General features: G+C 51.1%; 1 protein-coding gene across 2 annotated transcripts in view; it reads right to left on the reverse strand.

The window, feature by feature from the left end:
* CAP1 (cyclase associated actin cytoskeleton regulatory protein 1) overlaps positions 1–27,145 on the reverse strand; it is a 98,324-nt gene that overhangs the window by 7,202 nt on the left and 63,977 nt on the right. For both annotated transcript variants that reach the window (XM_075336208.1, XM_075336209.1), the window contains exons 10-12: positions 23,974–24,097; positions 23,817–23,899; positions 2,485–2,628 (exon numbers count right to left, since the gene is read on the reverse strand). In XM_075336208.1, the coding sequence (XP_075192323.1) occupies positions 2,485–2,628; positions 23,817–23,899; positions 23,974–24,097 (351 nt within the window). The remainder of the gene's footprint in view (positions 1–2,484; positions 2,629–23,816; positions 23,900–23,973; positions 24,098–27,145) is intronic.

Below are 27,145 nucleotides of genomic sequence, written 5' to 3' on the forward strand. Positions count from 1 at the left end.
TAGTAAAGCGCTTGTCCGGAACCGCTCTGGGCTTCTGGACAGCATCTCTGAAGTTAGAGTGATCGAAAAACGCACTGCGTGTACGTTTGGGGAACCGAAACTGGTGTTTCTCCTGCTGAGAAGCAGACTCCTCTACAGGTGGAGGCGGGGGAGACAGATCTAACACCAGGTTAATGGACGAGCTAAGATCATTAACTAAGGCGTCCCCTTCAGGTGTATCAAGATTGAGAGCAACGTCAGGTTCAGAGCCCTGAGCTGCGACGTCCGCCTCGTCCTCCAGAGAGTCCTCGGGCTGGGAACCCGAACAGCGTGAAGAAGTCGGGGAAGATTCCCAGCGAGCCCGCTTAGTCGGTCTGGGACTGAGATCCGGGCAGGAGTCCTCCGCATGGGACCTAGGGCCCAACCTGGGAGCGCGCTGCGGCGCGGACCGAGAGGGGCCTGGAGGCGACGAGCTAACGGGGACCGGGGCCTGTGTAAGGACTGGTCTGGACTGCAAAGCTTCTAGCAGCTTGGCAGACCATTTGTCCATAGACTGAGCCATGGATTGCGAAAGTGACTCAGTTTCTCAGCAAACGCAGCAAACTCTGTCCCTGCCGCCTGGACAGGGGGAGCAGGGGGGTCTACATGAGCCGAGGGGCCCACTAGTGACCGAGGCTCCGGCTGAGCAAGCGAAACAGGGGTTGAGCATTGCTCACAGTGAGGGTAGGTGGAACCCGCAGGCAACATAGCCGCACAAGAGGTACAGGTCGCAAAAAAACCCTGTGCCTTAGCACCTTTGCTCCTTGTGGACGACATGCTGTTGTCTCCTAGGAGAGTGATCACTGAGGGTATATGGGAAGGGGTATACAGCCCGACCGAACAGAAATATGTATATAAATACGTATCTATTCCGGCACCCTGGGGGGGGGGGGGGGACCAGCACCGGGTGACCGGTGTGGCTTACCGACCGCTAAAAAGCGAGTGTGTGTCCTCCAGATTCCCTGCCTTAGGTCTCCCAGAGCTGCAGAGCTCTTCTCTGATAATCCTCCACCGGCAGAATGCCAAAAAACATGGCTGCCGGAGCTCTCAGGGGAGGAGTGGAGCCGTGGGCGGTGCTAGAAAAGTGCGGGAATCTGGGGTCCCCACAGTGATCAGTGAGGGGGGAGGAAACATACAGGATGCTCCGGCCCTCACAGCCGACGTCAGGCCGGCCGTCCCGCCCTTACCCCTGACAGGCAGGCCCGGGGGCGGGATTTTAGCTACTAGGCCGCGATGAAGCCGGGGACTAAATTTAAGACCGCGGCCGACAAGCAGGCTCGGTCGACGCGGAAGTCCGCCGGTCTTCCGAAATCAGTAGCTGCTGCAGCGTCCGGGAATAAGGCGCTCCATGCACAGTCCCCATGGGGACACAGAGTACCTTATAGATGCAGGGCCCGATCCCTGAGGAAGAATATACTCCTGTCCAGCAGATTCCCACAGGGGCTGCGGAGGGAGCCCGGTCCCAGTGAATGGACGACCGGTCAGGATCCCACTTCTCCCAGAGCCACTAAGGGATGGTGAAGGAAAACGGCATGAGGCTCCGGCCTTTGTACCCGCAATGGGTACCTCAACCTTAACAGCACCGCCGACTTTAGTGGGGTGGGAAGGGAACATGCCGGGGACCCCGTGGGGGTCCTCTTTTCTTCCAACCGATATAACTAATCTGAGAATGCATGAGTGGATGTGTGCCTCCTTCCACACAAAGCATAAAACTGAGGAGCCCGTGATGCACGGGAGGGTGTATAGGCAGAGGGGAGGGGTTACACTTTTTAAAGTGTAATACTTTGTGTGGCCTCCGGAGGCAGAAGCTATACACCCCAATTCTCTGGGTCTCCCAATGGAGCGACAAAGAAAAAAAGTTTAGACAAAATTACATTTGTTGGTTGTCGCTAATGTTCCACAAAATGCAACAACAGGCGATCAAAACGTAGCATCTGCGCAATCATGGTACCATTAAAAACGTCAGCCTAAGACGCAACAAATAAGCCATCACTGAGCCCCATATCCCGAAAAATGACAACGCTACGGGTCACAGAATATGGTGCAAAAAGTGTGCCAATTTTTTGGACAAACTTCTGAAATTTTTTTTAACCCCTTAGATAAAAGTAAACCTGTACAGGGTTTGGTGTTTACAAACTCGTACAAATTTAAGGCATCACACCGAGACATCAGTTTTACCATACTGTTAACACTGAATAAAATATCCCAAAAATAATCAAGCAATCGCACTTTGCTGCAATTTTTCCCACATTTGGAATTTTTGTTTGCAGTTTTCCAGTACACTGTATGGTAAAACTTATGGTTTAAATTAAATGTACAACTCGTCCAGCAAAAAACAAGCCCTCATATGGCAAGATTGATGGAAAAAATAAAGACGTTATGGGTTCTTGGATGAAGGAGGAAAAAAAATAAAAAAAATTTAATAAAATCTAATAGCAATGGAATAGACAGACAATTCATACTTACAAATTCCCCTCCACTGCCCGGGACCGAAATATTCATTTCTGATGATTTGGCGCTGATTATCTCACAACTAAGGCTGTCTTTGCTTAAGTAGATTTGACAGCCATCAGTCTTATTGATAGATATTGTTGGCACTTTACCCAACACCTAACAAAAAAAAACAAAACAATTTGAAATAACACCGTCCTGTGTAAATCTTCCTGCTCAACTATAGAATACATTGAACATTTTTATTCTAATAAAAGATTGTTTACAACGTTCATTTATGTCCTCAGATCCTATACACACGTTTCTGCACAGAAAAAACTACTACTGTAGTTTGATCCATTTACTGGCTGCTTAATACAAATATTCTGTAAACTACCAAAATGTAGGCGATGGGTAAAAGTGTGACAGAAGGATTAGATTACACAGGGGCTGTATGTACATTTTAACTAAGTAACCACTTTGGTCTATATAGGAGTGAACACAAAGCAGTAAATTATTTTTAATAAATATTTTAAAAGCCACTTATTTTTTTATTTTTGTAACTATAGGAAGCTCCTCACTAGTATACACATGCCAGATTTAGGAAAAAACAAAATTATATATATATATATATATATATATATATATATATATATATATATATATATATATATAATATATACACACATACACACATACATTATATATATACATACATACATACATACATACATATATATATGCCATATTTTTAACTTGCTCAAAAATTCCCTGGTGGTGCAAAGAAGTGGAGGGGTAAAGATCACAAATATTAATGCACTAAGGTTGAAATGTATTGGGGGGGGGGGGGGGGGGGTGATAAATCTATTGTTCGTGTGTCTCTGCAGCATGTGTATTATACACCTATAGCTGTACAGTATCTGCATCCCTCACAATATTGCATGCATAATTGGCTGTGGTACACACACACTAAAGATTTATTCCTATCTTCATACTACATAAATACAGAGTTTTTTTAATTTCAAGGGGTTGTCCACTACTCAGACAACCCCTTCTCATTCCCCATGTTTTCCCCCGTTAAAATAATAACTGTTTATACTCATCTCCTGTGCCGGCGCTGTTGGCAGTTGCTCTCCCAGAGCTCATGTGAGATGGTTACATCACGCGAGCCCTGGGCCCAATCAGCGCTGGCTTCACTCTCCCCACCCTCAGACATATCTAACATCAAGAGGAAGCAACAGATCTGAATTCCTCTTGATATCCGATTTGTCTGAAGACTGGCAGGGTAAAACCAACACTGACTGGGTGCAAGGCTCCCGTGATGTAACAATGTGATGTGAGCCTCGAGAAAGCGAGTGCCGACACTGGAGGTGAATCTCAATGTTGTGTTTAATGAGCAGACATGGTAATTGAACAGGTATTGTTCAAGTAGTGGACAACCCCTTTAAGTGTACCTAATACCACAAGTTTATTTTATGCATGTGACTGATCATGTGACCTAAAACGTCCGTCAACGAAGGCTGTGTGCGCACGTTGCGTACGGTCACTGCAGAAATTTCTGCAGCGATCTGAAGAGCACACGTGCACTTCAAATTGCTGCAGAAAGTGTCCGTAGTGAAAAAAAAAAAAAAAGCCGATTCCATGCGCTCTGCCTGCAGCTCCTACCATAGACAGAGCAGGGGCTGCCGGCAAAGCGCACGGAAGAAGTGACATGTCACTTCTTAGAACGCGCGCTTCGGGCAGCAGCCGAAGCGCTGCACTCTATTACGCCACGTGCGCACGGCCCCTGCACAATCTCCATAGATTGTGCAGGGCACGCAGTTACGCATGCAGTTACGCTGCGCTACAAAGCGCAGCGTAACTGCATGTAATTACGCAATGTGTGCACATAGCCTTATTCTGAGTTGATGTACAGGTCTTACTAGCTTCCTCTCCTGCCCTGCACTGATCAGTGTCGGTAAAAAGGACAGAGCAGAGACACTGCAGAATGATTTCAGTTATCCGAAAGGACAGTTTGTCAGCGTTCCCTTGATCATAGGACGCCGTATCTAGGACTGTAAAATGCACTTTTCAGCAAGAAAAAAAAAAAAAGAATTTTGTTAACTTACCGTAAATTCTTTTTCTTATAGTTCCGTAATGGGAGACCTAGACCATGGGTGTATAGCTTCTGCCTCCGCAGGACACACAAAGTACTACACTAAAAAGTGTAGCCCCTCCCTCCGAGCATATACACCCACTGGATAACCAAATATAGCCAGTTTAGTGCAAAAGCTGAAGGAGAGTAGCCACCCACAACTAGAGATAGAGCAAGAACCGGAACAACCGGAGCCTCTGTCTACAACAACAGCCGGTGATAACACGCGGAACAAGAAACTGCCAACAGGCAACAGGGAGGGTGCTGGGTCTCCCATTACGGAACTATAGGAAAAAGAATTTACGGTAAGTAAACAAAATTCTCTTTTTCTTCATCGTTCCTTATGGGAGACCCAGACCATGGGACGTCTCAAAGCAGTCCATGGGTGGGAATAAACAGAACTGAGAAGTAGGCAGAACCTAACTTCACAAATGGGCGACAGCCGCCTGAAGGGTGCGTCTGCCCAAGCTCGCATCTGCCGAAGCATGAGCATGCACTTTGTAGTGCTTCGAAAAGGCATGCAGACTAGTCCACGTGGCAGTCTGACAGACCTGCTAAGCCGTAGCCTGGTGCCTGAAACCGAAGAGGCACCGACAGCTCTGGTCGAGTGTGCCTTGATCCCCGGCGGGGGAGGCACTCGAGTACACTGGTAGGCATCGGAAATGGCCGACCCAATCCAACGAGCTAGGGTCGGCTTAGAAGCCGAGAGGCCCTTACGCCGACCTGTGGTCAGCACAAAAAGAGAGGTGCCCCGCCTAAGAACAGCGGTGCGAGACACATAGATCCGAAGCGCCCGCACCAGAACCAGAGTATGCAACGCTTTTTCAAAGCGATGAACAGGAGCCGGACAAAAGGAAGGCAGGGAAATGTCCTGGTTAAGGTGGAAGGAGAAACCACCTTAGGGAGGAAGTCCGGAGTCGGACGGAGAACCACCTTGTTTTGATGAAAAACCAAAAAAGGTGACTCCGAAGAGAGTGCAGCCAAATCAGAGACTCTCCCGAGGGAAGTTATGGCCACTAGAAAGACCACTTTCTGTGAAAGACGAGGCAAAGAAACCTCCCTAAGAGGCTCAAAGGGGGGTTTCTGGAAGCCGTGAGGACCAGACTAAGGTCCCAGGGATCTAAAGACCGCCGGTAAGGCGGCGTGATGCGCCCTGTATGAAGGAGCGCACCTGAGCCAGCCGGACGATACGCCGCTGGAACAACACTGGCCGAGCCGAGACCTGTCCCTTGAGGGATAGTCCTAGCTGCAGACCGGACTGTAGAAGGGACAGGAGGGTCGGCAAGGAAGAAGGCCAAGAAGCATGGCCGGAAGGGCGACACCAGGACAGGAAAATTCTCCAGGTCCTGTGATAGATTTTGGCCAAGGAATACTTCCGAGCCCGAGTCATAGTGGAGAGGACTTCAGGAGGGATACCAGAAGTCGTCAAGATCCAGGACTCAAGAGCCACGCCGTCAATCTGAGAGCCGCAGAATTCTGGCGGAAAGACGGACCTTGTGAGAGAAGGTCTGGACGGTCCGGGAGATGCCACAGCACCTCAACGGACAGATGGAGCAGGTCAGGGTACCAAGCTCGCCAGGGCCAGTCTGGAGCAATGAGAATGACCCGACGGCCCTCCATTCTGATCTTGCGCAGGACTCTGGGCAAGAGCTAGAGGGGGAAACACGTAAGACAGACGAAACTGGGACCAATCTTGAACCAGCGCGTCTGCTGCAAAGGCCTGAGGATCGTGGGAGCGAAGATCCACTTCCGGAGTGCCCCAAGTGCGGCAGATTGACCGAAACACTGCCGGATGCAGAGCCCACTCGCCGCTGTCCACGGTTTGACGGCTGAGATAATCTGCCTCCCAGTTTTCCACGCCTGGGTTGTGGATTGCGGATGTGGTGGACCTGGAATCCTCCGTCCACTGAAGGATGCGTTGAACCTCCAACATTGCCAGGCGGCTGAGTGTCACGCCCTGGTGGTTGATGTAGGCAACCGCTGTGGCGTTGTCTGACTGGACTCGAATGTGCTTGCCCGCCAACTTGGTGAAAGGCCAAGAGAGCTAGACGCACAGCTCTGATTTCCAGCACATTGATCGAGAGGGCTGATTCGGACGGAGTCCAAGTGCCCTGCGCACTGTGGAGGAGATATACTGCTCCCCAGCTGGATAGACTGGCATCCGTGGTGAGGATCACCCAGGACGGGGCCAGGAAGGAGCGTCCCTGAAGAGAGAGGGGCCGAAGCCACCACTGAAGGGAGCCCCTGGTCTGTGGCGACAGAGCCACTAACCTGTGCAAGGAGGAAGTCAGCATGTCCCAACAGCGGAGAATGTCCAGCTGCAGAGGACGCAGATGGAACTGGGCAAGGGAACCGCTTCCATTGACGCCACCATCTGACCCAGCACCTGCATTAGCTGCCTGATGGAATGACGGCGGGGCCTCAGCAAGGAGCGCACCGCTAGTAAAGGGACTGCAGTTTGACTAAGGGCAGCTTCACAAGTGCCAGCAGAGTCTCGAATTGCATCCCTAGGTCGAAGTCAGAGTGGACTTGGGAAAAAGACAAGCCACCCGAATTGGACTAGAGTGGCGAGAGTGAGCGAAGCACTCCGCTGACTGTCTGCACCGGATGAAGCCTTGACTAGAAGGCCGTCCAGGAAAAGGGATGCCAACCCTTGGAGGTGCAGAACCGCAACCACAGCTGCCATGACCCTGATGAATACTCGAGGGGCCGTGGCTAACCCGAAGGGAAGAGCCACGAATCGGAAATGTTCCTCTCTGATTGCAAAACGTAGCCAACGCTGGTGTGAAACTGCAATTGGCACATGCAGATAGACATCTCTGATGTCGAGGATGCAAGGAATCTCCTTGGGTCATTGAGGCAATGACTGAGCGCAGAGACTCCATGCGAAAATGCCACACCTGAACATGCTTGTTGAGAAGCCTGAGATCCAGGATGGGCCGGAAGGAACCGTCCCTTTAGGGGACTAGGAAGAGATTTGAGTAGAAACCTCTGAACCGTTCCCAGGCAGGAACCGGTACAATTACTCCGTTGGCCTGCAAGGATGCCACGGCCTGAGAGAAGGCGGCGGCCTTGAAGCAGGGGGGAGTTGACAGAAAAGAAGGGAATTTTGTTTACTTACCGTAAATTCCTTTTCTTCTAGCTCCAATTGGGAGACCCAGACGATTGGGTGTATAGCTACTGCCTCCGGAGGCCACACAAAGTATTACACTAAAAAGTGTAAGGCCCCTCCCCTTCTGCATATACACCCCCCGTGGATCACGGGCTGCTTCAGTTTTAGTGCAAAAGCAAGAAGGAGGAAAGCCAATAACTGGTTAAACAATTCAATCCGAAGGAACATCGGAGAACTGAAACCATTCAACATGAACAACATGTGTACCCGAACAACCAAAAAATCCCGAAGGAACAGGGGCGGGTGCTGGGTCTCCCAATTGGAGCTAGAAGAAAAGGAATTTACGGTAAGTAACAAAATTCCCTTCTTCTTCGGCGCTCCATTGGGAGACCCAGACGATTGGGACGTCCAAAAGCAGTCCCTGGGTGGGTAAATTAATACCTCAAGTTTGGACTGTAAAAACAGCCCTTCCCTACATGGAGGCAACCGCCGCCTGCAGGACTCTTCTACTTAGGCTGGCATCCGCCTAAGCGTAGGCATGCACCTGATAACGCTTGGTGAAGGTGTGCAGACTCGCCCAGGTAGCCGCCTGGCACACCTGCTGAGCCGTAGCCTGGTGCCGTAATGTCCAGGACGCACCCACGGCTCTGGTAGAATGGGCCTTCGGCCCTGATGGAACCGGAAGCCCAGCAGAACGGTAGGCTTCAAGAATTGGTTCCTTGATCCATCGAGCCAGGGTGGATTTGGAAGCCTGCGACCCTTTGCGCTGACCAGCGACAAGTAAAAAGGGTGCATCCGAGCGGCGCAGGGGCGCCGTGCGGGAAATGTAGATTCTGAGTGCTCTCATCAGATCCAACAAATACAAATCCAATTCATATCGATGAACTGGATGAGGACAAAAGGAAGGTAAGGAGATATCCTGACTGAGATGAAAAGGGGGATACCACCTTAGGGAGAAACCCCGGAATCAGGCGCAGCGCTACCTTGTCTTGGTGAAACACCAAGAAGGGAGCTTTGGATGACCGCGCTGCGAGCTCGGACACTCTCTGAAGAGACGTGACCGCTACCAAAAAGGCCACTTTCTGTGAAAGTCGAGAAAGTGAAACATCCCTCAGAGGCTCAAAGGGCGGCTCCTGGAGAGCAATTAGTACCCTGTTCAGATCCCATGGGTCTAACGGCCTCTTGTACGGAGGGACAATGTGACAAACCCCCTGCAGGAACGTGCGTACCTGAGGAAGTCGCCCTATGCGCTTCTGAAAGAATACAGACAGCGCTGGGACTCGTCCGTTAAGGGAGCCGAGCGACAAACCTTTTCCAAAACCAGATTGCAGGAAGGAAGGAAAAGTAGGCAATGCAAATGTCCAGGGAGACACTCCCTGAGCAGAGCACTAAGATAAGAATATCTTCCACGTCTTGTGGTGGATCTCGGCAGACGTCGGCTTCCTAGCCCGTCTCATGGTGACAATGACGTCTTGAGATAATCCTGAAGACGCTAGGATCCAGGACTCAATAGCCACCAGTCAGGTTCAGGGCTGTAGAATTCAGATGGAAAAAACGGCCCTTGGGACAGTAAGTCTGGCCGGTCTGGTAGTGCCCACGGTTGGCCGACCGTGAGATGCCACAGATGCAGGTACCACGACCTCCTCGGCCAGTCTGGGGCGACGAGGATGGCGCGGCGGCAATCGGAGCTGATCTTGCGTAGCCCTCTGGGCAACAGTGTCAGAGGGGGAAACACATAGGGTAGCTGGAACTGCGACCAATCCTGAACTAAGGCGCCTGCCGCCAGAGCTCTTTGATCGCGCCATGAAAATCGGGCCCTTGTTGTTGTGCCGAGACGCCATTAGGTCGACGTCCGGCCTCCCCCAGCGGCTACAGATTTCTTGAGACCCGTCCGGGTGAAGAGACCATTCCCCTGCGTCCATGCCCTGGCGACTGAGGAAGTCTGCTTCCCAGTTTTCTACGCCCGGGATGTGAACTGCGGATATGGTGTATGCTCTGTCTTCCACCCACATCAGAAGCCGCCGGACTTCCTGGGAGGCTTGCCGACTGCGTGTTCCGCCTTGGTGGTTGATGTATGTCACCGCTGCGAAGTTGTCCGGCTGAATTCGGATCTGTTTGCCTTCCAGCCTCTGCTGGAAGGCTTGCATGGCAAGATACCCTGCCCAGATTTCCAGAACATTGATCTGAGGGGTGGACTCCTCTGAAGAGAGTCCTTGCCCGTCTGAGAAAGGGGTACGTTCCTGTCTAGGGACGTTGACTTCCCATCCCATTGGTGCAGAATGTCCTATAGAAGTGGACGCAGATGAAACTGCGCGAAAAGGACTGCCTCTGCATGAGGCGTCTTAAGGGGTGTGACTGGCCTTGAAGGAGAGACTGCAAACCCGTCTGTAGTGAACGTTGTATGTCCAGCGGGAGCTGCACTATCGCTGAGAGAGTGTGAAGCTCCATGCCAAGATATGTCAGCGATTGGGTAGGTGTCAGATTTAACTTTGAAAAGTTTATGATCCACCCGAAACTCTGGAGAGTCTCCAGCGCCACGTTCAGGCTGTGTTGGCATGCCTCTTGAGAGGGTGCCTTGACAAGTAGATCGTCCAAGTAAGGGATCACAGAGTGACCCTGAGAGTGCAGGACTACTCCCACTGCTGCCATGAACTTGTGAAAAGCCGTGGGGCTGTCGCCAGACCGAAGGGCAGGGCTACGAACTGAAGATGCTCGTCTTCAATAACGAATCGTAGCCAACACCGGTGCTCTGGAGCAATCGGCACGTGGAGATAAGCATCCTGATGTCTATTGACGCTAGGAAATCTCCTTGAGATATGGAGGCAATGACGGAGCGGAGGGATTCCATCCGGAACCGCCTGGTTTTCACGTGCTTGTTGAGCAGGTTTAGGTCCAAAACGGAACGGAAGAGCCGTCGTTTTTTGGTACCACAACCAGATTGGAGTAAAAACCGTATCTTGGTCCTGAGGAGGAACAGGGATTACCACTCCTTCTGCCTGCAGAAGAGCATCGGCTCGGTCGGGAGGTGAGGAAGTTCTGAAAATCTAGTCGGAGGACGAGAACAGAACTCTATCCTGTACACGTGAGACAAAAAGTCTCTCACCCACCGGTCTTTGACCTGTGGCAGCTAAATGTCGCCAAAACGGGAGAGTCTGCCACCGACCGCGGATGCGGAGAGAGAGAGCTGAACGTCATGAGGAAACCGCCTTGGTAGCGGTTCCTCCGGCTGCCTTCCTTGGGCGTGATTGAGCCTGCCAGGAATCTGCGCCTCTCTGAGCTTTTTGAGTCCTTTTGGACGAGGACAATTGGGACCTGCCCGAGCCTGGGAAGGACCGAAACCTCGACTGTCCCTTCCTCTGTTGTTTGATCTGGGCTGGTGTAAGGAAGAGTCCTTACCCTTGGACTGTAATGATTTCATCCAATCGCTCACCAAACAGTCTGTCACCAGATAACGGCAAACTGGTTAAGCACTTTTTTGGAAGCAGAATCTGCTTTCCATTCCCTCAACCACAAGGCTCTGCGTAAAACCACGGAGTTGGCGGACGCCACTGACGTACGGCTCGTAGATTGCAGGACAGCATTAATAGCGTAAGTCGCAATGCAGACATTGCGAGGTTAAGGACGCCATCTGCGGCACAGATGTACATGTGACAATGTCCACGTGCGCAAGACCAGCTGAAAAAGCTTGGAATGCCCATACGGCTGCGAATGCCGGAGCAACCGACACGCCGATAGCTTCATAGACAGAATTCAACCAGAGGACCATCTGTCTGTCAATGGCATCTTTAAGTGAAGTCCCATCTTCCACTGCAACTATGGATCTAGCCGCAAGCCTGGAGATAGGGGAATCCACCTTTGGACACTGGGTCCAGCGCTTGACCACGTCAGGGAGAAAAAGGGATAACGTGTATCCTTAATACGATTGGAGAACGCTTATCTGGATAAGTGTGGTGTTTCCGGATTGCTTCTCTGAAGTCAGAGTGGCCAGAAAAGTACTCAATATACGCTTGAGATACTGAAAAGCGATTTCTCCTGCTGTGAAGCTGACTCCTCCACCGGAGGAGCTGAGGGAGAAATATCCAACATTCCCTTGATGGACGCTAGAAGATCATTCACTATGGCGTCACCATCCGGAGTATCCGGATTGAGAGCGGTCTCAGGATCAGAGTCCTGATCAGCTACGTCTGCCTCATCATACAGAGAGTCCCGCTGGGACCCTAACCAGTGATGAAGCCGAGTGCCGCTCCCAGCGAGCTCGCTTAGACTGTCTGGGACTGTCGTCCGTGTCAGAGCCTGCGCCCTGGGATGCATGGGACCCCCCCGGAGCACTGATTTGTTCCAAATGAGGGCGTATCAACCTTGCCCATGGTCCGTCTGGACTGCAAAGTCTCTAAGATGTTAGTCACAGTCACAGACCTATCAGCCGAAACTGCAACTCCGTCCCTGTCCCTGGACAGGGTTCACAGGTGGTTCCTTTAGCCACCTCTAGCAGAGACCCCGGCTGACCAAGTGCTACAGGGGAGCATTGCACACAATGGGGACAGTGAAACCTGCCGTGTGGAACAGTATCACGTGCAGTACAAGCAGCATAGAAAGCCTGTGCCTTGGCACCCTTTCTTTTTTGCTGCTGTTGTCTAGCCATCTAGAAGCATATAGCCAAGAATAGCGACCGTACAGTGCAATGTATAGCATACAAGCAGAAAGTACAAATGAACACTTCAGCACATGCAGTACAAGCAGCATAGAAAGCCTGTGCCTTAGCACCCTTGCTTTTTTGCTGCTGTTGTCCAGCCATCTAGGAGTATATAGCCAAGAATAGCGACCGTACAGTGCAGTGTATAGCATACCAGCATAAAGTACAAATGAACACTTCAGCACATGCAATACAAGCAGCCTAGAAAGCCTGTGCCTTAGCACCCTTGCTTTTTGCTGCTGTAGTCTAGCCATCTAGGCATAAAGTACAAATGGCATTAGTGGGGTTCAGCACTTCAGGTGCTGCTTACCGCCCGCCAAAGGCGGGTGTGTGGTCGCCCGAATCCTGTGACTGGTTGCCCAGAGCTTGTCTCCCTTCTCCAGCCCAGCTGCGTGCAGGAATGGCTGCCGGCGTCTTGTGAAGAGGGGCGGGCCGTGGGCGTGCCCCAGACAAGAGCGGGAAACTGGCGTCCCACTGTGTCCAGTGAAGGGGGCTGGAGAATGCAAAGCAGACTCCAGCTCTCGGCGCTGACTTTCTGTACAGCGTCCCGCCCCTCCCCTGACTGGCAGGGCTGGGGGCGGGAACGAAGTGAAAACTAGGCCGCAAAGCCGGGGACTCGAGTAATAAGCGCGGCCGTCCTATGCACGGCCAGCGCGGAAGTCCCCGGCGCACCACAAGTCCCAGCCGCGCCACAGTGTAAAACACCCCGCAGCGGCCGGCGCGGCAGTTTCTAACACATAAATTCACTCAGCTAAGCTGCAGTGAATAATAGCACAAGCGCTCCGCGCTGTTGTCCCCGGCGCACTAGCACTCCCAGCAATGCTGGTGTGTGTGTGCGCGATGTGTACGGAGACACAGAGTACCTTAATGTAGCAGGGCCCTGTCCCTGACGATACTCAGCTCCATATCCAGCAGGTTCTCTGGGTCTGTGGATGGAGCCCGGTCTCAGTGCCTGGAGACCGGTAAGATCCCACTTCACCCAGAGCCCCGAGGGGGGATGGGGAAGGAAAACAGCATGTGGGCTCCAGCCTCCGTACCCGCAATGGGTACCTCAACCTTAACAAACACCCGACAAAAGTGGGGTGAGAAGGGAGCATGCTGGGGGCCCCATATGGGCCCACTTTTCTTCCAACCGACATAGTCAGCAGCTGCTGCTGACTAAACAGTGGAGCTATGCGTGGATGTCTGACCTCCTTCGCACAAAGCATAAAACTGAAGCAGCCCGTGATCCACGGGGGGTGTATATGCAGAAGGGGAGGGGCCTTACACTTTTTAGTGTAATACTTTGTGTGGCCTCCGGAGGCAGTAGCTATACACCCAATCGTCTGGGTCTCCCAATGGAGCGCCGAAGAAAAATCTGTTTGGCGGGCTGGATAGAATTCTATCCTGTAGCCGTGGGAGATGCTATCCCGCACCCACTGATCGGAGACGTGTTGAAACCACATGTCGCCAAGCGGGAGAGCCTACCACCGACCAAGGACGTTGCTGGCGCGGCCAGATAGTCAAGAGGAGGCTGCCTTAGTGACAGCAGTCTTCTGAGGACGCAGCTTCGTGCGCCAGTTGGTTTTTGGTCCTTGGCTGAGTTAGTGGACGAGGCCGAGGGCTTAGAGAACGACCAGTTGGAGGAACGAAAGGAACGAAACCTCGACTGGTTCCTGAATTTGGTTTGTGGCATGGAAGTACTCTTCCCGCCAGTAGCCTCCTGAATAATTTCATCCAGTTGTTCACCGAACAGCCTGGGCCCAGCAAATGGGAGCCCAGCAAGGTACTTCTTTGAAGAAGCGTGTGCCTTCCACTCTCGAAGCCACAAGATCCTGTGGATAGCGAGAGAATTGGCCGAAGCCACCGCAGTGCGGAGCCTCCAGCATGGCAGACATGGCATAGGATGAAAAGGCTGAAGTCTGGAAGTTAAGGCAACCATCTCGGGCATAGAGTCCCTGGTGAGGGAATGCATCTCCTCTAGAGAAGCAGAGATGGCTTTGAAAACCCACACTGCTGCAAAAGATGGGGAGAACGAGGCCCCTGCCGCCTCATATACAGATGGCGGACAGTGGAATCCTTAAGGGAGTTGCCATCAGCCACTGATACAACTTTCCGGGCTGAGAGTCTAGACACCGGAGGGTCTCCTTTGGTGAATGAGCCTATTCCTTGACCACCTCTGGTGGAAACGGAAGAAGGGAATTTTGTTTACTTACCGTAAATTCCTTTTCTTCTAGCTCCAATTGGGAGACCCAGACAATTGGGTGTATAGCTTCTGCCTCCGGAGGCCACAAAGTATTACACTTAAAAGTGTAAGCCCCTCCCCTCTGCCTATACACCCCCCGTGCATCACGGGCTCCTCAGTTTTGGTGCAAAAGCAGGAAGGAGGAAACATATAAATTGGTCTAAGGTAAATTCAATCCGAAGGAAGTTCGGAAAACTGAAAACCATTTAACATGAACAACATGTGTACACAAAAGAACAACAGCCCGAAGGGAACAGGGGCGGGTGCTGGGTCTCCCAATTGGAGCTAGAAGAAAAGGAATTTACGGTAATTAAACAAAATTCCCTTCTTTGTCGCTCCATTGGGAGACCCAGACAATTGGGACGTCCAAAAGCAGTCCCTGGGTGGGTAAAAGAATACCTCGGTAATAGAGCCGTAACACGGCCCCCTCTTACAGGTGGGCAACCGCTGCCTGAAGGACTCGCCTACCTAGGCTGGCATCTGCCGAAGCGTAGGTATGCACCTGATAGTGTTTCGTGAAAATGTGCAGACTCGACCAGGTAGCCGCCTGACACACCTGCTGAGCCGTAGCCTGGTGCCGCAATGCCCAGGACGCACCCACGGCTCTGGTAGAATGGGCTTTCAGCTCTGACGGAACCGGAAGCCCAGAAGAACGGTAGGCTTCAAGAATTGGTTCCTTGATCCACTGAGCCAAGGTTGACTTGGAAGCCTGCGACCCTTTACGCTGGCCAGCGACAAGGACAAAGAGCGCATCTGAGCGGCGCAGGGGCGCCGTACGGGAAATGTAGAGTCTGAGTGCTCTCACAAGATCTAACAAGTGCAAATCCTTTTCACATTGGTGAACTGGATGAGGGCAAAAAGAAGGTAAGGAGATATCCTGATTGAGATGAAAAGGGGATACCACCTTAGGGAGAAAATCCGGAACCGGACGCAGAACCACCTTGTCCTGGTGAAACACCAGGGAGGGGGCCTTGCATGACAGTGCAGCTAGCTCAGACACTCTCCGAAGTGACGTGACTGCCACTAGGAAGACCACCTTCTGCGAGAGACGTGATAGAGAAATATCTCTCATTGGCTCGAAAGGTGGTTTCTGAAGAGCCGTTAGCACCCTGTTCAGATCCCAGGGTTCTAGCGGACGCTTGTAAGGAGGGACTATGTGGCAAACCCCCTGCAGGAACGTGCGTACCTGCGGGAGCCTGGCTAGACGCTTTTGAAAAAACACAGAGAGCGCCGATACTTGTCCCTTAAGAGAGCCGAGAGACAAACCCTTTTCCATTCCTGATTGAAGGAATGACAGAAAAGTGGGCAAGGCAAATGGCCAGGGAGTAAAACCATGATCAGAGCACCAGGATAAGAAGATCCTCCACGTCCTGTGGTAGATCTTGGCTGAAGTTGGTTTCCTGGCCTGTCTCATAGTGGCAATGACCTCTTGCGATAACCCTGAAGCCGCTAGGATCCAGGACTCAATGGCCACACAGTCAGGTTGAGGGCTGCAGAATTCAGATGGAAAAATGGCCCTTGAGACAGCAAGTCTGGTCGGTCTGGTAGTGCCCACGGTTGGCCCACCGTGAGATGCCACAGATCCGGGTACCACGACCTCCTCGGCCAGTCTGGAGCGACGAGGATGGCGCGGCGGCAGTCGGACCTGATCTTGCGTAACACTCTGGGCAGCATTGCCAGAGGAGGAAACACATAAGGTAGTCGAAACTGCGACCAATCCTGAACTAATGCGTCCGCCGCCAGAGCTCTGTGATCTTGAGACCGTGCCATGAATGCCGGGACTTTGTTGTTGTGCCGAGACGCCATGAGATCGACGTCCGGCGTTCCCCAGCGGCAACAGATCTCTTGAAACACGTCCGGGTGAAGAGACCATTCCCCTGCGTCCATGCCCTGGCGACTGAGAAAGTCTGCTTCCCAGTTTTCTACGCCCGGGATGTGAACTGCGGAGATGGTGGAGGCTGTGGCTTCCACCCACAGCAGAATCCGCCGAACTTCCTGGAAGGCTTGCCGACTGCGTGTGCCGCCTTGGTGATTGATATATGCCACCGCCGTGGCGTTGTCCGACTGAATTCGGATCTGCTTGCCTTCCAGCCACGGCTGGAACGCCTTTAGGGCTAGATACACTGCCCTTATCTCCAGAACATTGATCTGAAGAGAGGACTCTGGCTGAGTCCAGGTACCCTGGGCCCTGTGGTGGAGAAAGACCGCTCCCCACCCTGACAGACTCGCGTCCGTCGTGACCACAGCCCAGGATGGGGGCAGGAATGATTTCCCCTTCGACAGAGAAGTGGGAAGAAGCCACCACTGAAGGGAGGCCTTGGCTGCCCGCGAGAGGGAGACGTTCCTGTCGAGGGACATCGACTTTCTGTCCCATTTGCGGAGAATGTCCCATTGAAGTGGACGCAGATGAAACTGCGCAAAAGGAACTGCCTCCATTGCTGCCACCATCTTCCCTAGGAAGTGCATGAGGCGCCTCAAGGGGTGCGACTGGGCTCGAAGGAGAGATTGCACCCCTGTTTGTAGTGAACGCTGTTTGTCCAGCGGAAGCTTCACTATCGCTGGGAGAGTATGAAACTCCATGCCGAGATATGTCAGTGATTGGGCCGGTGACAATTTTGACTTTGGGAAATTGATGATCCACCCGAATCTCTGGAGAGTCTCCAGAGCAATGTTCAGGCTGTGTTGGCATGCCGCCCGAGAGGGGGCCTTGACAAGCAGATCGTCTAAGTAAGGGATCACCGAGTGTCCCTGAGAGTGTAGGACTGCTACCACTGTTGCCATGACCTTGGTGAAGACCCGTGGGGCTGTCGCCAGGCCGAAAGGCAGTGCCACGAACTGAAGGTGTTCGTCCCCGATGGCGAAGCGCAGGAAGCGCTGATGCTCTGGTGCAATCGGCACGTGGAGATAAGCATCTCTGATGTCGATTGATGCTAGGAAGTCTCCTTGGGACATTGAGGCGATGACGGAGCGGAGAGATTCCATCCGGAACCGCCTGGTTTTCACGTGTCTGTTGAGCAGTTTTAGGTCCAGAACGGGACGTAAAGATCCGTCCTTTTTTGGCACCACAAACAAGTTGGAGTAAAAACCGTGACCCCCATTGCTGAAGGGGGACAGGGATCACCACTCCTTCTGCCTTCAGAGTGCTCACCGCCTGAAGAAGAGCATCGGCTCGCTCGGGGGGCGGAGATGTTCTGAAGAAACGAGTCGGGGGACGAGAGCTGAACTCTATCCTGTAACCGTGAGACAGAATGTCTCTCACCCATCGGTCTTGGACATGTGGCAACCAGGCGTCGCAAAAGCGGGAGAGCCTGCCACCGACCGAGGATGCGGTTTGGTGAGGCCGAAAGTCATGAGGAGGCCGCTTTAGGAGCGGTTCCTCCGGCGGTCTTCTTAGGACGTGACTTAGACCGCCATGAATCGGAGTTCCTCTGACCCTTCTGTGGCCTGTTGGACGAGGAGAATTGAGATCTGGCTGAGGGCCGAAAGGACCGAAACCTCGATTGTACCTTCCTTTGTGGAGGTCTGTTTGGTTTGGACTGGGGTAAGGACGAGTCCTTTCCCTTGGATTGTTTAATGATTTCATCCAGTCGCTCGCCAAACAGGCGGTCGCCAGAAAATGGCAACCCGGTTAAGAACTTTTTGGAAGCAGCGTCTGCCTTCCATTCACGTAGCCACATGGCCCTGCGGACTGCCACCGAATTGGCGGATGCTACCGCCGTACGGCTCGCAGAGTCCAGGACAGCATTCATGGCGTAGGACGCAAACGCCGACGCCTGAGAGGTTAAGGACACTACTTGCGGAGTAGAGGCACGTGTGACTGCATTAATCTCAGACTGGCAAGCTGAGATAGCTTGGAGTGCCCATACGGCTGCGAATGCCGGAGCAAAGGACGCGCCAATAGCTTCATAGATGGATTTCATCAGGAGCTTTATCTGCCTGTCAGTGGCATCCTTGAGTGATGCACCATCTGCCACTGCAACTATGGATCTAGCCGCCAGTCTAGAGCCTGGAGGATCCACCTTGGGACACTGAGCCCAACCCTTGACTACGTCAGGGGGGGAGGGATAACGAGTGTCATTAAGGCGCTTAGTAAAGCGCTTATCTGGAAAGGCTCGGTGTTTCTGGACTGTATCCCTGAAGTCGGAGTGATCAAGAAACCCACTCCGTGGACGTTTGGGGAACCTAAAATGGAATTTCTCCTGTTGAGAAGCTGACTCCTCAATCGGAGGAGCTGGAGGAGAAAGATCCAACACCTGATTGATGGACGCTATAAGGTCGTTTACTATGGCGTCCCCTTCAGGTGTATCAAGGTTGAAAGCGGTGTCAGGATCAGAATCCTGATCTGCCACATCCGCTTCATCTTCCAGAGAGTCCTCATGCTGAGACCCTGAGCAGTGTGATGAAGTCGAGGGAATTTCCAAGCGAGCCCGCTTAGTCGGTCTGGGACTGCGGTCCGTGTCAGAGTCCTCACCGTGGGACCTATGAGTCGCCCCAGGAGCACTTTGCTGCTCCAACCGAGGGGGCCTGGGGTCAATGATTCAACTGTGCCCGGGGCCAGTGTTACCGGTCTGGACTGCAAAGCTTCTAGTATTTTAGCAGACCATTTATCCATAGACTCAGACAGTTTGTCAGCGAATACTGCAAACTCTGTCCCTGTCACCTGGACAGTGGTAGCAGGTGGTTCCACCTGGGCCGGGGGTTCCACCTGGGCCGGGTGTTCCACCAGTGGCAGAGGCTCCGGCTGAGTGAGTGTCACAGGGGCCGAACATTGCACACAATGAGGGTAGGTGGAACCTGCAGGTAGCATAGCCGCACATGAGGTACAGGTTGCAAAGTAAGCCTGTGCCTTGGCACCCTTGCTTTTTGCGGACGACATGCTGTTGTCTCCCCTTAGAGCAATCAGTGAGGGTATATAGCCAAAAGCAAATAGTGCAGCCGTATAGAGTAAATGTATACAAAATAAGTATATAAATATACACTTCGGCACCCAGGGGGCCAGCACCTAGTAACAGGTGCGGCTTACCGACCGCCTGCAGCGGTTGTGTGACCACCAGATTCCCTGCCCGGGCCTCCCAGAGCTGTGGAGCTCGGTGTTGTCTCCCCTCTGAAATTCTCCAGCGTCTGAAGTGCTGACAGGAATGGCTGCCAGTGTTCTGAGAGGAGGAGGGAGCCGTGGGCGTGCCTCAGAAAGTGCGGGAATCTGGTGCCCCACGGTGCTCAGTGAGGGGGGAGGAGGATACAAAGTATGCTCCAGCCCTCAGCGCTGACGTCCAGTGCAGCGTCCCGCCCTTACCCCTGACTGGCAGGCCCGGGAGTATGCGGTACTAGGCCGCAAATGCCGGGGACTATAGTTATAAGCGCGGCCGGCAAACAAGCGCGGTCAGCGCGGTAGTCCCGGCGCACTAACACACCCAGCAGCTGCTGCAGCGTCCATAACACAGGCGCTCTATGCGCCGTCCCCAAGGGGACACAGAGTACCTCAGAGGAGCAGGGCCTGTCCCTGATGATACCCGGCTCCTGTCCAGCAGATTCCCCCAGGGGCTGTGGAGGGAGCACGGTCCCAGTGCCTGGAGACCGATTAGGATCCCACTTCACCCAGAGCCCCTCAGGGATGGGGAAGGAAAACAGCATGTGGCTCCTGCCTATGTACCCGCAATGGGTACCTCAACCTTAACAACACCGCCGACAAGAGTGGGGTGAGAAGGGAGCATGCCGGGAGCCCTGTTATGGGCCCTCTTTTCTTCCATCCGATATAATCAGCAGCTGCTGCTGACTAAATTGTGGAGCTTGCGTGCATGTGTGCCTCCTTCGCACAAAGCATAAAAACTGAGGAGCCCGTGATGCACGGGGGGGTGTATAGGCAGAGGGGAGGGGCTTACACTTTTAAGTGTAATACTTTGTGTGGCCTCTGGAGGCAGAAGCTATACACCCAATTGTCTGGGTCTCCCAAAGGAGCGACAAAGAAAACGGTCATCAGAACCACGCTTTGGGAAGCGTCTGTCAGGACAGGCTCTGGGCTTGGTCACAGTGGCCTGAAAACTGGAGTGGTTAAGGAACACACTCCTTGTTCTCTTAGGCAAGGTATACTGATGCTTTTCTGCCAGAGAGGGGAGCTCCCCTGATACAGGCGGATTGAGGTCCAGTACAAAAATTAATGGACGCAATCAAATCACTAGCATCTGCGTCACTTTCGGACAGATCAATGGGGTACATGGAGGTAGCGTCCGAGCCCCCAGTAAAGGCATCCTCCTTGTCCTGCGAGTCAGCTCGTGAATCAGAGCCGCGGGACGAGGAAGGAAGGGGGCACCCTGCGTCTCCATTTTAGGAGGACGGGGTCTGAGCCAGATGAAGAATCCTCTGTGAGCTTTGCTGAGCGAGCAGTAGCAGCAGAAGCGCCCTGAGAAGGGGGCTGATGCATGCTCAGCAGTGTCCGGGACATCTGTCCCCTGGAGAGAGGGATTCTACCCAAGCCGGGGGTTCAGCCACCGGAGCGACCACTGGGGATGAGCCTCCAGGCTGAGGCACCACCATGTTAGAGCAGGCATCACGATGTGGTTATGTGCTCAGTACAGGCAGTACGAGCCTACATGCAGTGCATATTAAGTACAGCCTTGCAGCCTTGCTCCACGTGTGAGACATGCCGCTGAAGTGGGGGCTCTCAGCCAGAATGACCCCCAGCAGAGTATATACGCAGAGTATATAAGCAGGTCCACAACCGGAGGTTGTGGCTTGCCAGACCGTTAGACATTGGGACATCTGTGCCCTCCAGATCCCACAGCCCGGACCCCCAGGGAGATGGCCAGCGCCGATCGCTGTCACAATGTGGTTTATGCAGACAAGAACGCTGATAAAATGGCGCCGGAGCGAGGAGAGGGGGCGGGGCCTACTCTAAGAGCGGGATCCGGAGGGCCAAGGAGCTATACAGGGGAGGGAATATTACCTCAGAGAGGAGTGACCCTCCCCTGTGCCGAACGGCCGCTGGGCGGAGCCGCACTGTCCCTCTGCATGATTGGCATGCAGGGGCAGTGAAAACGAAACTAGGCCTCAGGCGAAGCCGGGGCCTAAATTTAACGATGCGGCCGGCAAGCAGGCACCATCGGCGCGGTTCTCAGGTGAAAACCAGAGAACCGGCCGGAAATGTCACAATAGATACACAGCACACTCTCCCCAACAATAAAGTACAAGGGACCCCCGATAATAACGTCTCAAATACTTAGCTTGTGAGACGCAGGGCCAGGTCCCTGAGGGATGAGTGCTCCGTCCGGCAGGATCCTGAAAGGGCTGCGGATGGAGACCGGTCTCCTGCAAGGCAGGGAGAACCGTGCTGGCTCCCACTTCAAGCCAGAGCCTGAGGGATGGTGAAGGAGCGCGGCATGTAAGGCTCCAGCCCTGAAATCAACCTTAACAACACCGCCGACACAGTGGGGTGAGAAGGGACATGCCGGGAGTCCAGGCTTGGACCCGCTTTTCTTCAAACTCTTTCCAAAAATAAAAATCAGATGAGAATGCATGTGTGGATGTGTGCCTCCTGAACACAAAGCATTGAACTGGCTATATTTGGTTATCCAGGGGGTGTATATGCTCGGAGGGAGGGGCTACACTTTTTAGTGTAGTACTTTGGGTGTATAGCTTCTGCCTCCGGAGGACACACAATGTCTGGGTCTCCCATAGGAACGATGAAGAAAAAATAATAGTCTGTATACAATATAAATCCTGTCCACTACACTGTACTATTGGCCACTGCAGTTCTTCAGTATTGGGTTAGGCTGTAAAATCTGATAGCCTTTTATTTGCACAAAGTAGATCATTAAACTATACACTTGTGATATCACTTTGCAAATAGACTTTTCATACAGTCTAAACGGGGTTGTGCAGGTTTGGGTTAAAGTCTGTAGTCACTATGTGACTGCAGACTTATGAATGCAATTTGCATACTTGCGGCCACATTCCGACTAAAACGTACGAGGCAGCCTTGCTTAATACAAGTGAATTGAGCAAAGGCACATGACCACATGTATGACAATCACGTAGCTGCAGTCATCTGATCCCCTCCCCCATAAAAGAAAATTCTGACAGTGTCCAGTGTGCGTGCTGTAAGGACTCAGAAGTCAGACGTCACATAGGGTAACTGCAGACTTGCATCCTAAACGTGAACAATCGTGTAAATTCATTGTTCCTCAAACTTAATATGTTGACCATGTTCTTCCAGCTATAATTTAGGCAACAAGTTTATGCAGTCAATTCATAACCAAACCAGGAACAGATACTACAGAGAAGTATAAAACAAAAAACTGATTTACACATCACCTTTAACCAGTGCTGGCCACTAACTCCTAGTCCATTAGCTAGGACAGAGGAAAGTAGACTGTCAGATACGGGACAATCTTTTAAAGGGAACCTGTAAGGTCCCCTGGGCACCCAGAACCACGAGCAGTTCTGGGAGTATAATCTATAATCTCTGCCTAACCGTCCCCGCATCTAGTAGCATACAAACAGATCTTTAGAAAAATATTTCCAAAGACCGTTTAGGTGATGCTAATGAGGGCTGTGACTAGTGGCAGAGGCATTAGTTCCCTGGCTAGTCTGCCCACTTAGCATGTTATAATACCCTTGTGGGTGTGATAACATGCTTTACAATGCCCAGTGTTATACAAAGCCGCGCATGCGTGCCGCTTTATACCCATCAGCATTTAGATTCTTTGATGCAGGGTGTATGCCTTAATCCAGATTCTGAGTAGTGTGCGTGACCGGAAGTGCGAATGACTTATGATCATTGGCACTGAGCATCTTTACAGCCGGGTACGCATACACCTAGAGTCAAAAGAAGTTCAATGCTAATGGGTGCAAAGCAGCGCAGATTTGTATCGCATTGCCATGACGCTGGGCATTGTTAAGCATGTTAGCATGCCCACAGAGACGTGATAAAATGCTAAGTGGGCAGCCAGGGAACTAATGCCCCTGTGACTAGTCATTGCCCTAAGTAACATCGCAAAGGATCTTTAGAAATACTTTTTCTAAAGAGCTGTTTAGCGTGCTACTATAGGCTAGGACAGTTGGGCAGGGATTCTATATATGCACCCATTGGGGACCAGACTGGTTCCCTTTAAGCTTAAAAATGACTACAGAACTGGTGGTATCCAGTTTGGCTACTCTGCTCTTCACTTCAATAACCAAAGCACAAGCTGAAAGAAAATAAAAATCGTACCTGCACTTTAACATCACGAGAGTTAATGATTTCCACAATACCTACTGCATCCTCAAACACTAAGCCGAGCTTCTTGCAATTATCTGCAGGGATATAACAAAGATATAAGACTAAGGCATTTTAGAACAATATTTGTGATTTTGGTTTGCTTACTTACCTATAGTAATGGAGTTGATCTTTCCCTTGACTTGCAGGGTGCTGTTCACACACTTGTATACATAAACCACCTGCTTAAGCTCAGTGTCACTTATCACTAGATTGGATGCATTGTCGTGGTTTTCCTGTGAAGGCAAATAGCTTGTATGAATGCGAGTGTCAGCCTAGTAGCCAATACCAATATTTCTTGCATTTTTTTTTTTTAAACACCATAGGGGGCACTATGAGCTTAGCACCATCCTGGCAGGCTATAACTGGATTACAGATATCTCTCACTTGCCTGACATCGATCAGATGATCCCATATACATCAACAGGTGTGTTAGGCTCACTTTAAACCCTTATGGCGTGTTCACACATTGCATTTTTTTGCTGCGTTTTACAGTACCAGCTAAGGCCCCTTTCACACAGTTTTTTACCAACAGTCACAATCCGTTTTCTCGACGGATCCGTCGCAGATTGTGGCAAAACTGATGCGATGGATCTGTTTTTGATGGATCCGACTAGCTGGGGGCTAAATAATAATTGGAGCATGCTCAAATGAAGAAAAAATAAACGGAATCCATCGCCGGATTCCGTTATTTGACGGATCCTGCGCCCATAGGCTTCCAGTCTACCAAACGATGGACGGCGACTGATCCGTCACTGCCTGTTTTTTTTTCGACGTAGACAAAAAGTTACTTTGGCAGCAATTTGTCGGCTGGACAAAGAATTTTTGACGGATCGGTCGAACCATGGATGAAATGTGAGGCCCATCCGTCGCGAACACAAATCAATGAGAAAAAAAACTGATCCAGCAGCATCAGTAGCTGGATCCTTTTTTTCAAAATTCGACGGATTGTGAATGATTGCAAAAAACTGATGTGTAAAAGGAGCCTAAGTGAGTGAATTCTGAAATCTCATACAGGCGCTACTTATTTTATCCTTGCAAATTTGAAGCAAAGCATTTTTTTCATATCGGCAGCATGTCAATTCGTTCAGATTTTCACGTGTTCAAATGAATGGGGGAAAATAAAAAAAAAAAAAAAAAACAAAAAAAAACAACAACACTTAGGCCTTGTTCACACACCGCATTTTTACCCATGTTTTTTTGCTGCAGGAATTTGAGAAAAAGGATGTAACCTTTCTGCAGACATTCCCCAGCAAAACCTATGGGGGGGGGGGGGGAAGCTGTGCGCATACTGCGTTTTTTTCTCAAGAACATTCTATTTGAAGAATTTCTTGAGAAAAAGAATGAGCATGTCACTTTTCCACAGGTACCTGCGTTATTTCACTCCATTGACTAATGTAATCATGAAATAGCGTAGGCAATAACGCAGGTTGCAAATTGTGTGTTTCATTGCGTTTTCCTGAGATCAGTTTTTTCTCATTGATTTGTGTTAGCGACGGATGGCCTCACATTTCATCCGTGGTTCGACCGATCCGTCGAAAATTCTTTGTCCAGCTGACAGACGGCTGCCAAAGTAATTTTTTTTGTCTACGTCGAAAAAACAGCGACGGATCCGTTGCCATCCGTCGTTTGGTAGACTGGAAGCCTATGGGTGCAGGATCCGTCGTAATCTGTCAAATGACGGAATCCGGCGATGGATTCTGTTTGTTTTTTCTTCAACTGAGCATGCTTCAATTATTTAGCCCCCAGCTAGTCGGATCCATCAAAAAAACAGATCCATCGCATCAGTTTTGCCACAATCTGACGGATCCGTCGAGAAAACGGATTGTGACTGTTGGCAAAAAACTGATGTGTGAAAGGGGCCTTAGCTGGTACTGTAAAACGCAGCAAAAAAAATGCAATGTGTGAACAGGCCATAAGGGTTTAAAGTGAGCCTAACACACATCTGTTGATGTATATGGGATCTCTATGTGCAGTCTATATGTGTGTGTGAGTGTGATATAGGTGTATTTACTCTCTGCTCAACTTCCTCTTCCTGTCATAATGACATCACTTCCCTGCAAAACACAGGGCAGTGATTAACATTATGTCCCGAAAAACGGCAAATACCGCGGGAATAACGCAGGAAAACGCACAACTTGCAACCTGCGTTATTCCCTACGCTATTTCATGGTTACATTACAGTCAATGGAGTGAAATAATGCAGGTACCTGCGGAAAAGAAGTGACCTGCTCATTCTTTTTCTCAAGAAAATCTACAGAAAGAATGTTCTTGAGAAATAAACGCATTGTGCGCACAGCTAATTTTTTATTTTCCCACAGGTTTTGCTGGGGAATGTCTGCAGAAAGGTACATCCATTTTCTCTAGAAATTTCTACAGCAAAAACGCAAAAAAAACCCCGCAATGTGCGCACAAGGGCCTAATACATAACCTCTTGACTGTCACCCAAAAAAGAGAATTTTGTTACTTACCGTAAATTCTTTTTCTTATAGTTCCGACATGGGAGACCCAGACCATGGGTGTATAGCTTCTGCCTCCGGAGGACACACAAAGTACTACACTAAAAGTGTAGCTCCTCCCTCCGAGCATATACACCCCCTGGATGACAAATCTAACCAGTTTAGTGCAAAAGCTGAAGGAGGACATCCACCCATAAGTAGAGAGAGTAAAACCCGGAATAACCGGAACCTCTGTCTACAACAACAGCCGGTGAAAACACACGGAACAAGAACTGCCAACAGGCAACAGGGAGGGTGCTGGGTCTCCCATGTCGGAACTATAAGAAAAAGAATTTACGGTAAGTAACAAAATTCTCTTTTTCTTCATCGTTCCTTATGGGAGACCCAGACCATGGGACGTCTCAAAGCAGTCCATGGGTGGGAATAAACAGAAGAAGGGAATTTTGTTACTTACCGTAAATTCCTTTTCTTCTAGCTCTTATTGGGAGACCCAGACGATTGGGGTATAGCTACTGCCCTCTGGAGGCCACACAAAGCACTACATTAAAAGTGCAAGGCCCCTCCCCCTCTGGCTATACCCCCCCCGTGGTATCACGGGTTCTCCAGTTTTAGTGCCAAAGCAAGAAGGAGGAAGCCAATAACTGGTTTAAACAAATTAACTCCGAATAACATCGGAGAACTGAAAAACCGTTCAACATGAACAACATGTGTACCCGCAAACAACAAAAAAACATCCCGAAGGACAACAGGGCGGGTGCTGGGTCTCCCAATAAGAGCTAGAAGAAAAGGAATTTACGGTAAGTAACAAAATTCCCTTCTTCTTCA

Source organism: Anomaloglossus baeobatrachus, chromosome 2 (assembly GCF_048569485.1).
Source record: "Anomaloglossus baeobatrachus isolate aAnoBae1 chromosome 2, aAnoBae1.hap1, whole genome shotgun sequence".
NCBI classification, from domain to species: Eukaryota; Metazoa; Chordata; class Amphibia; order Anura; family Aromobatidae; genus Anomaloglossus; species Anomaloglossus baeobatrachus.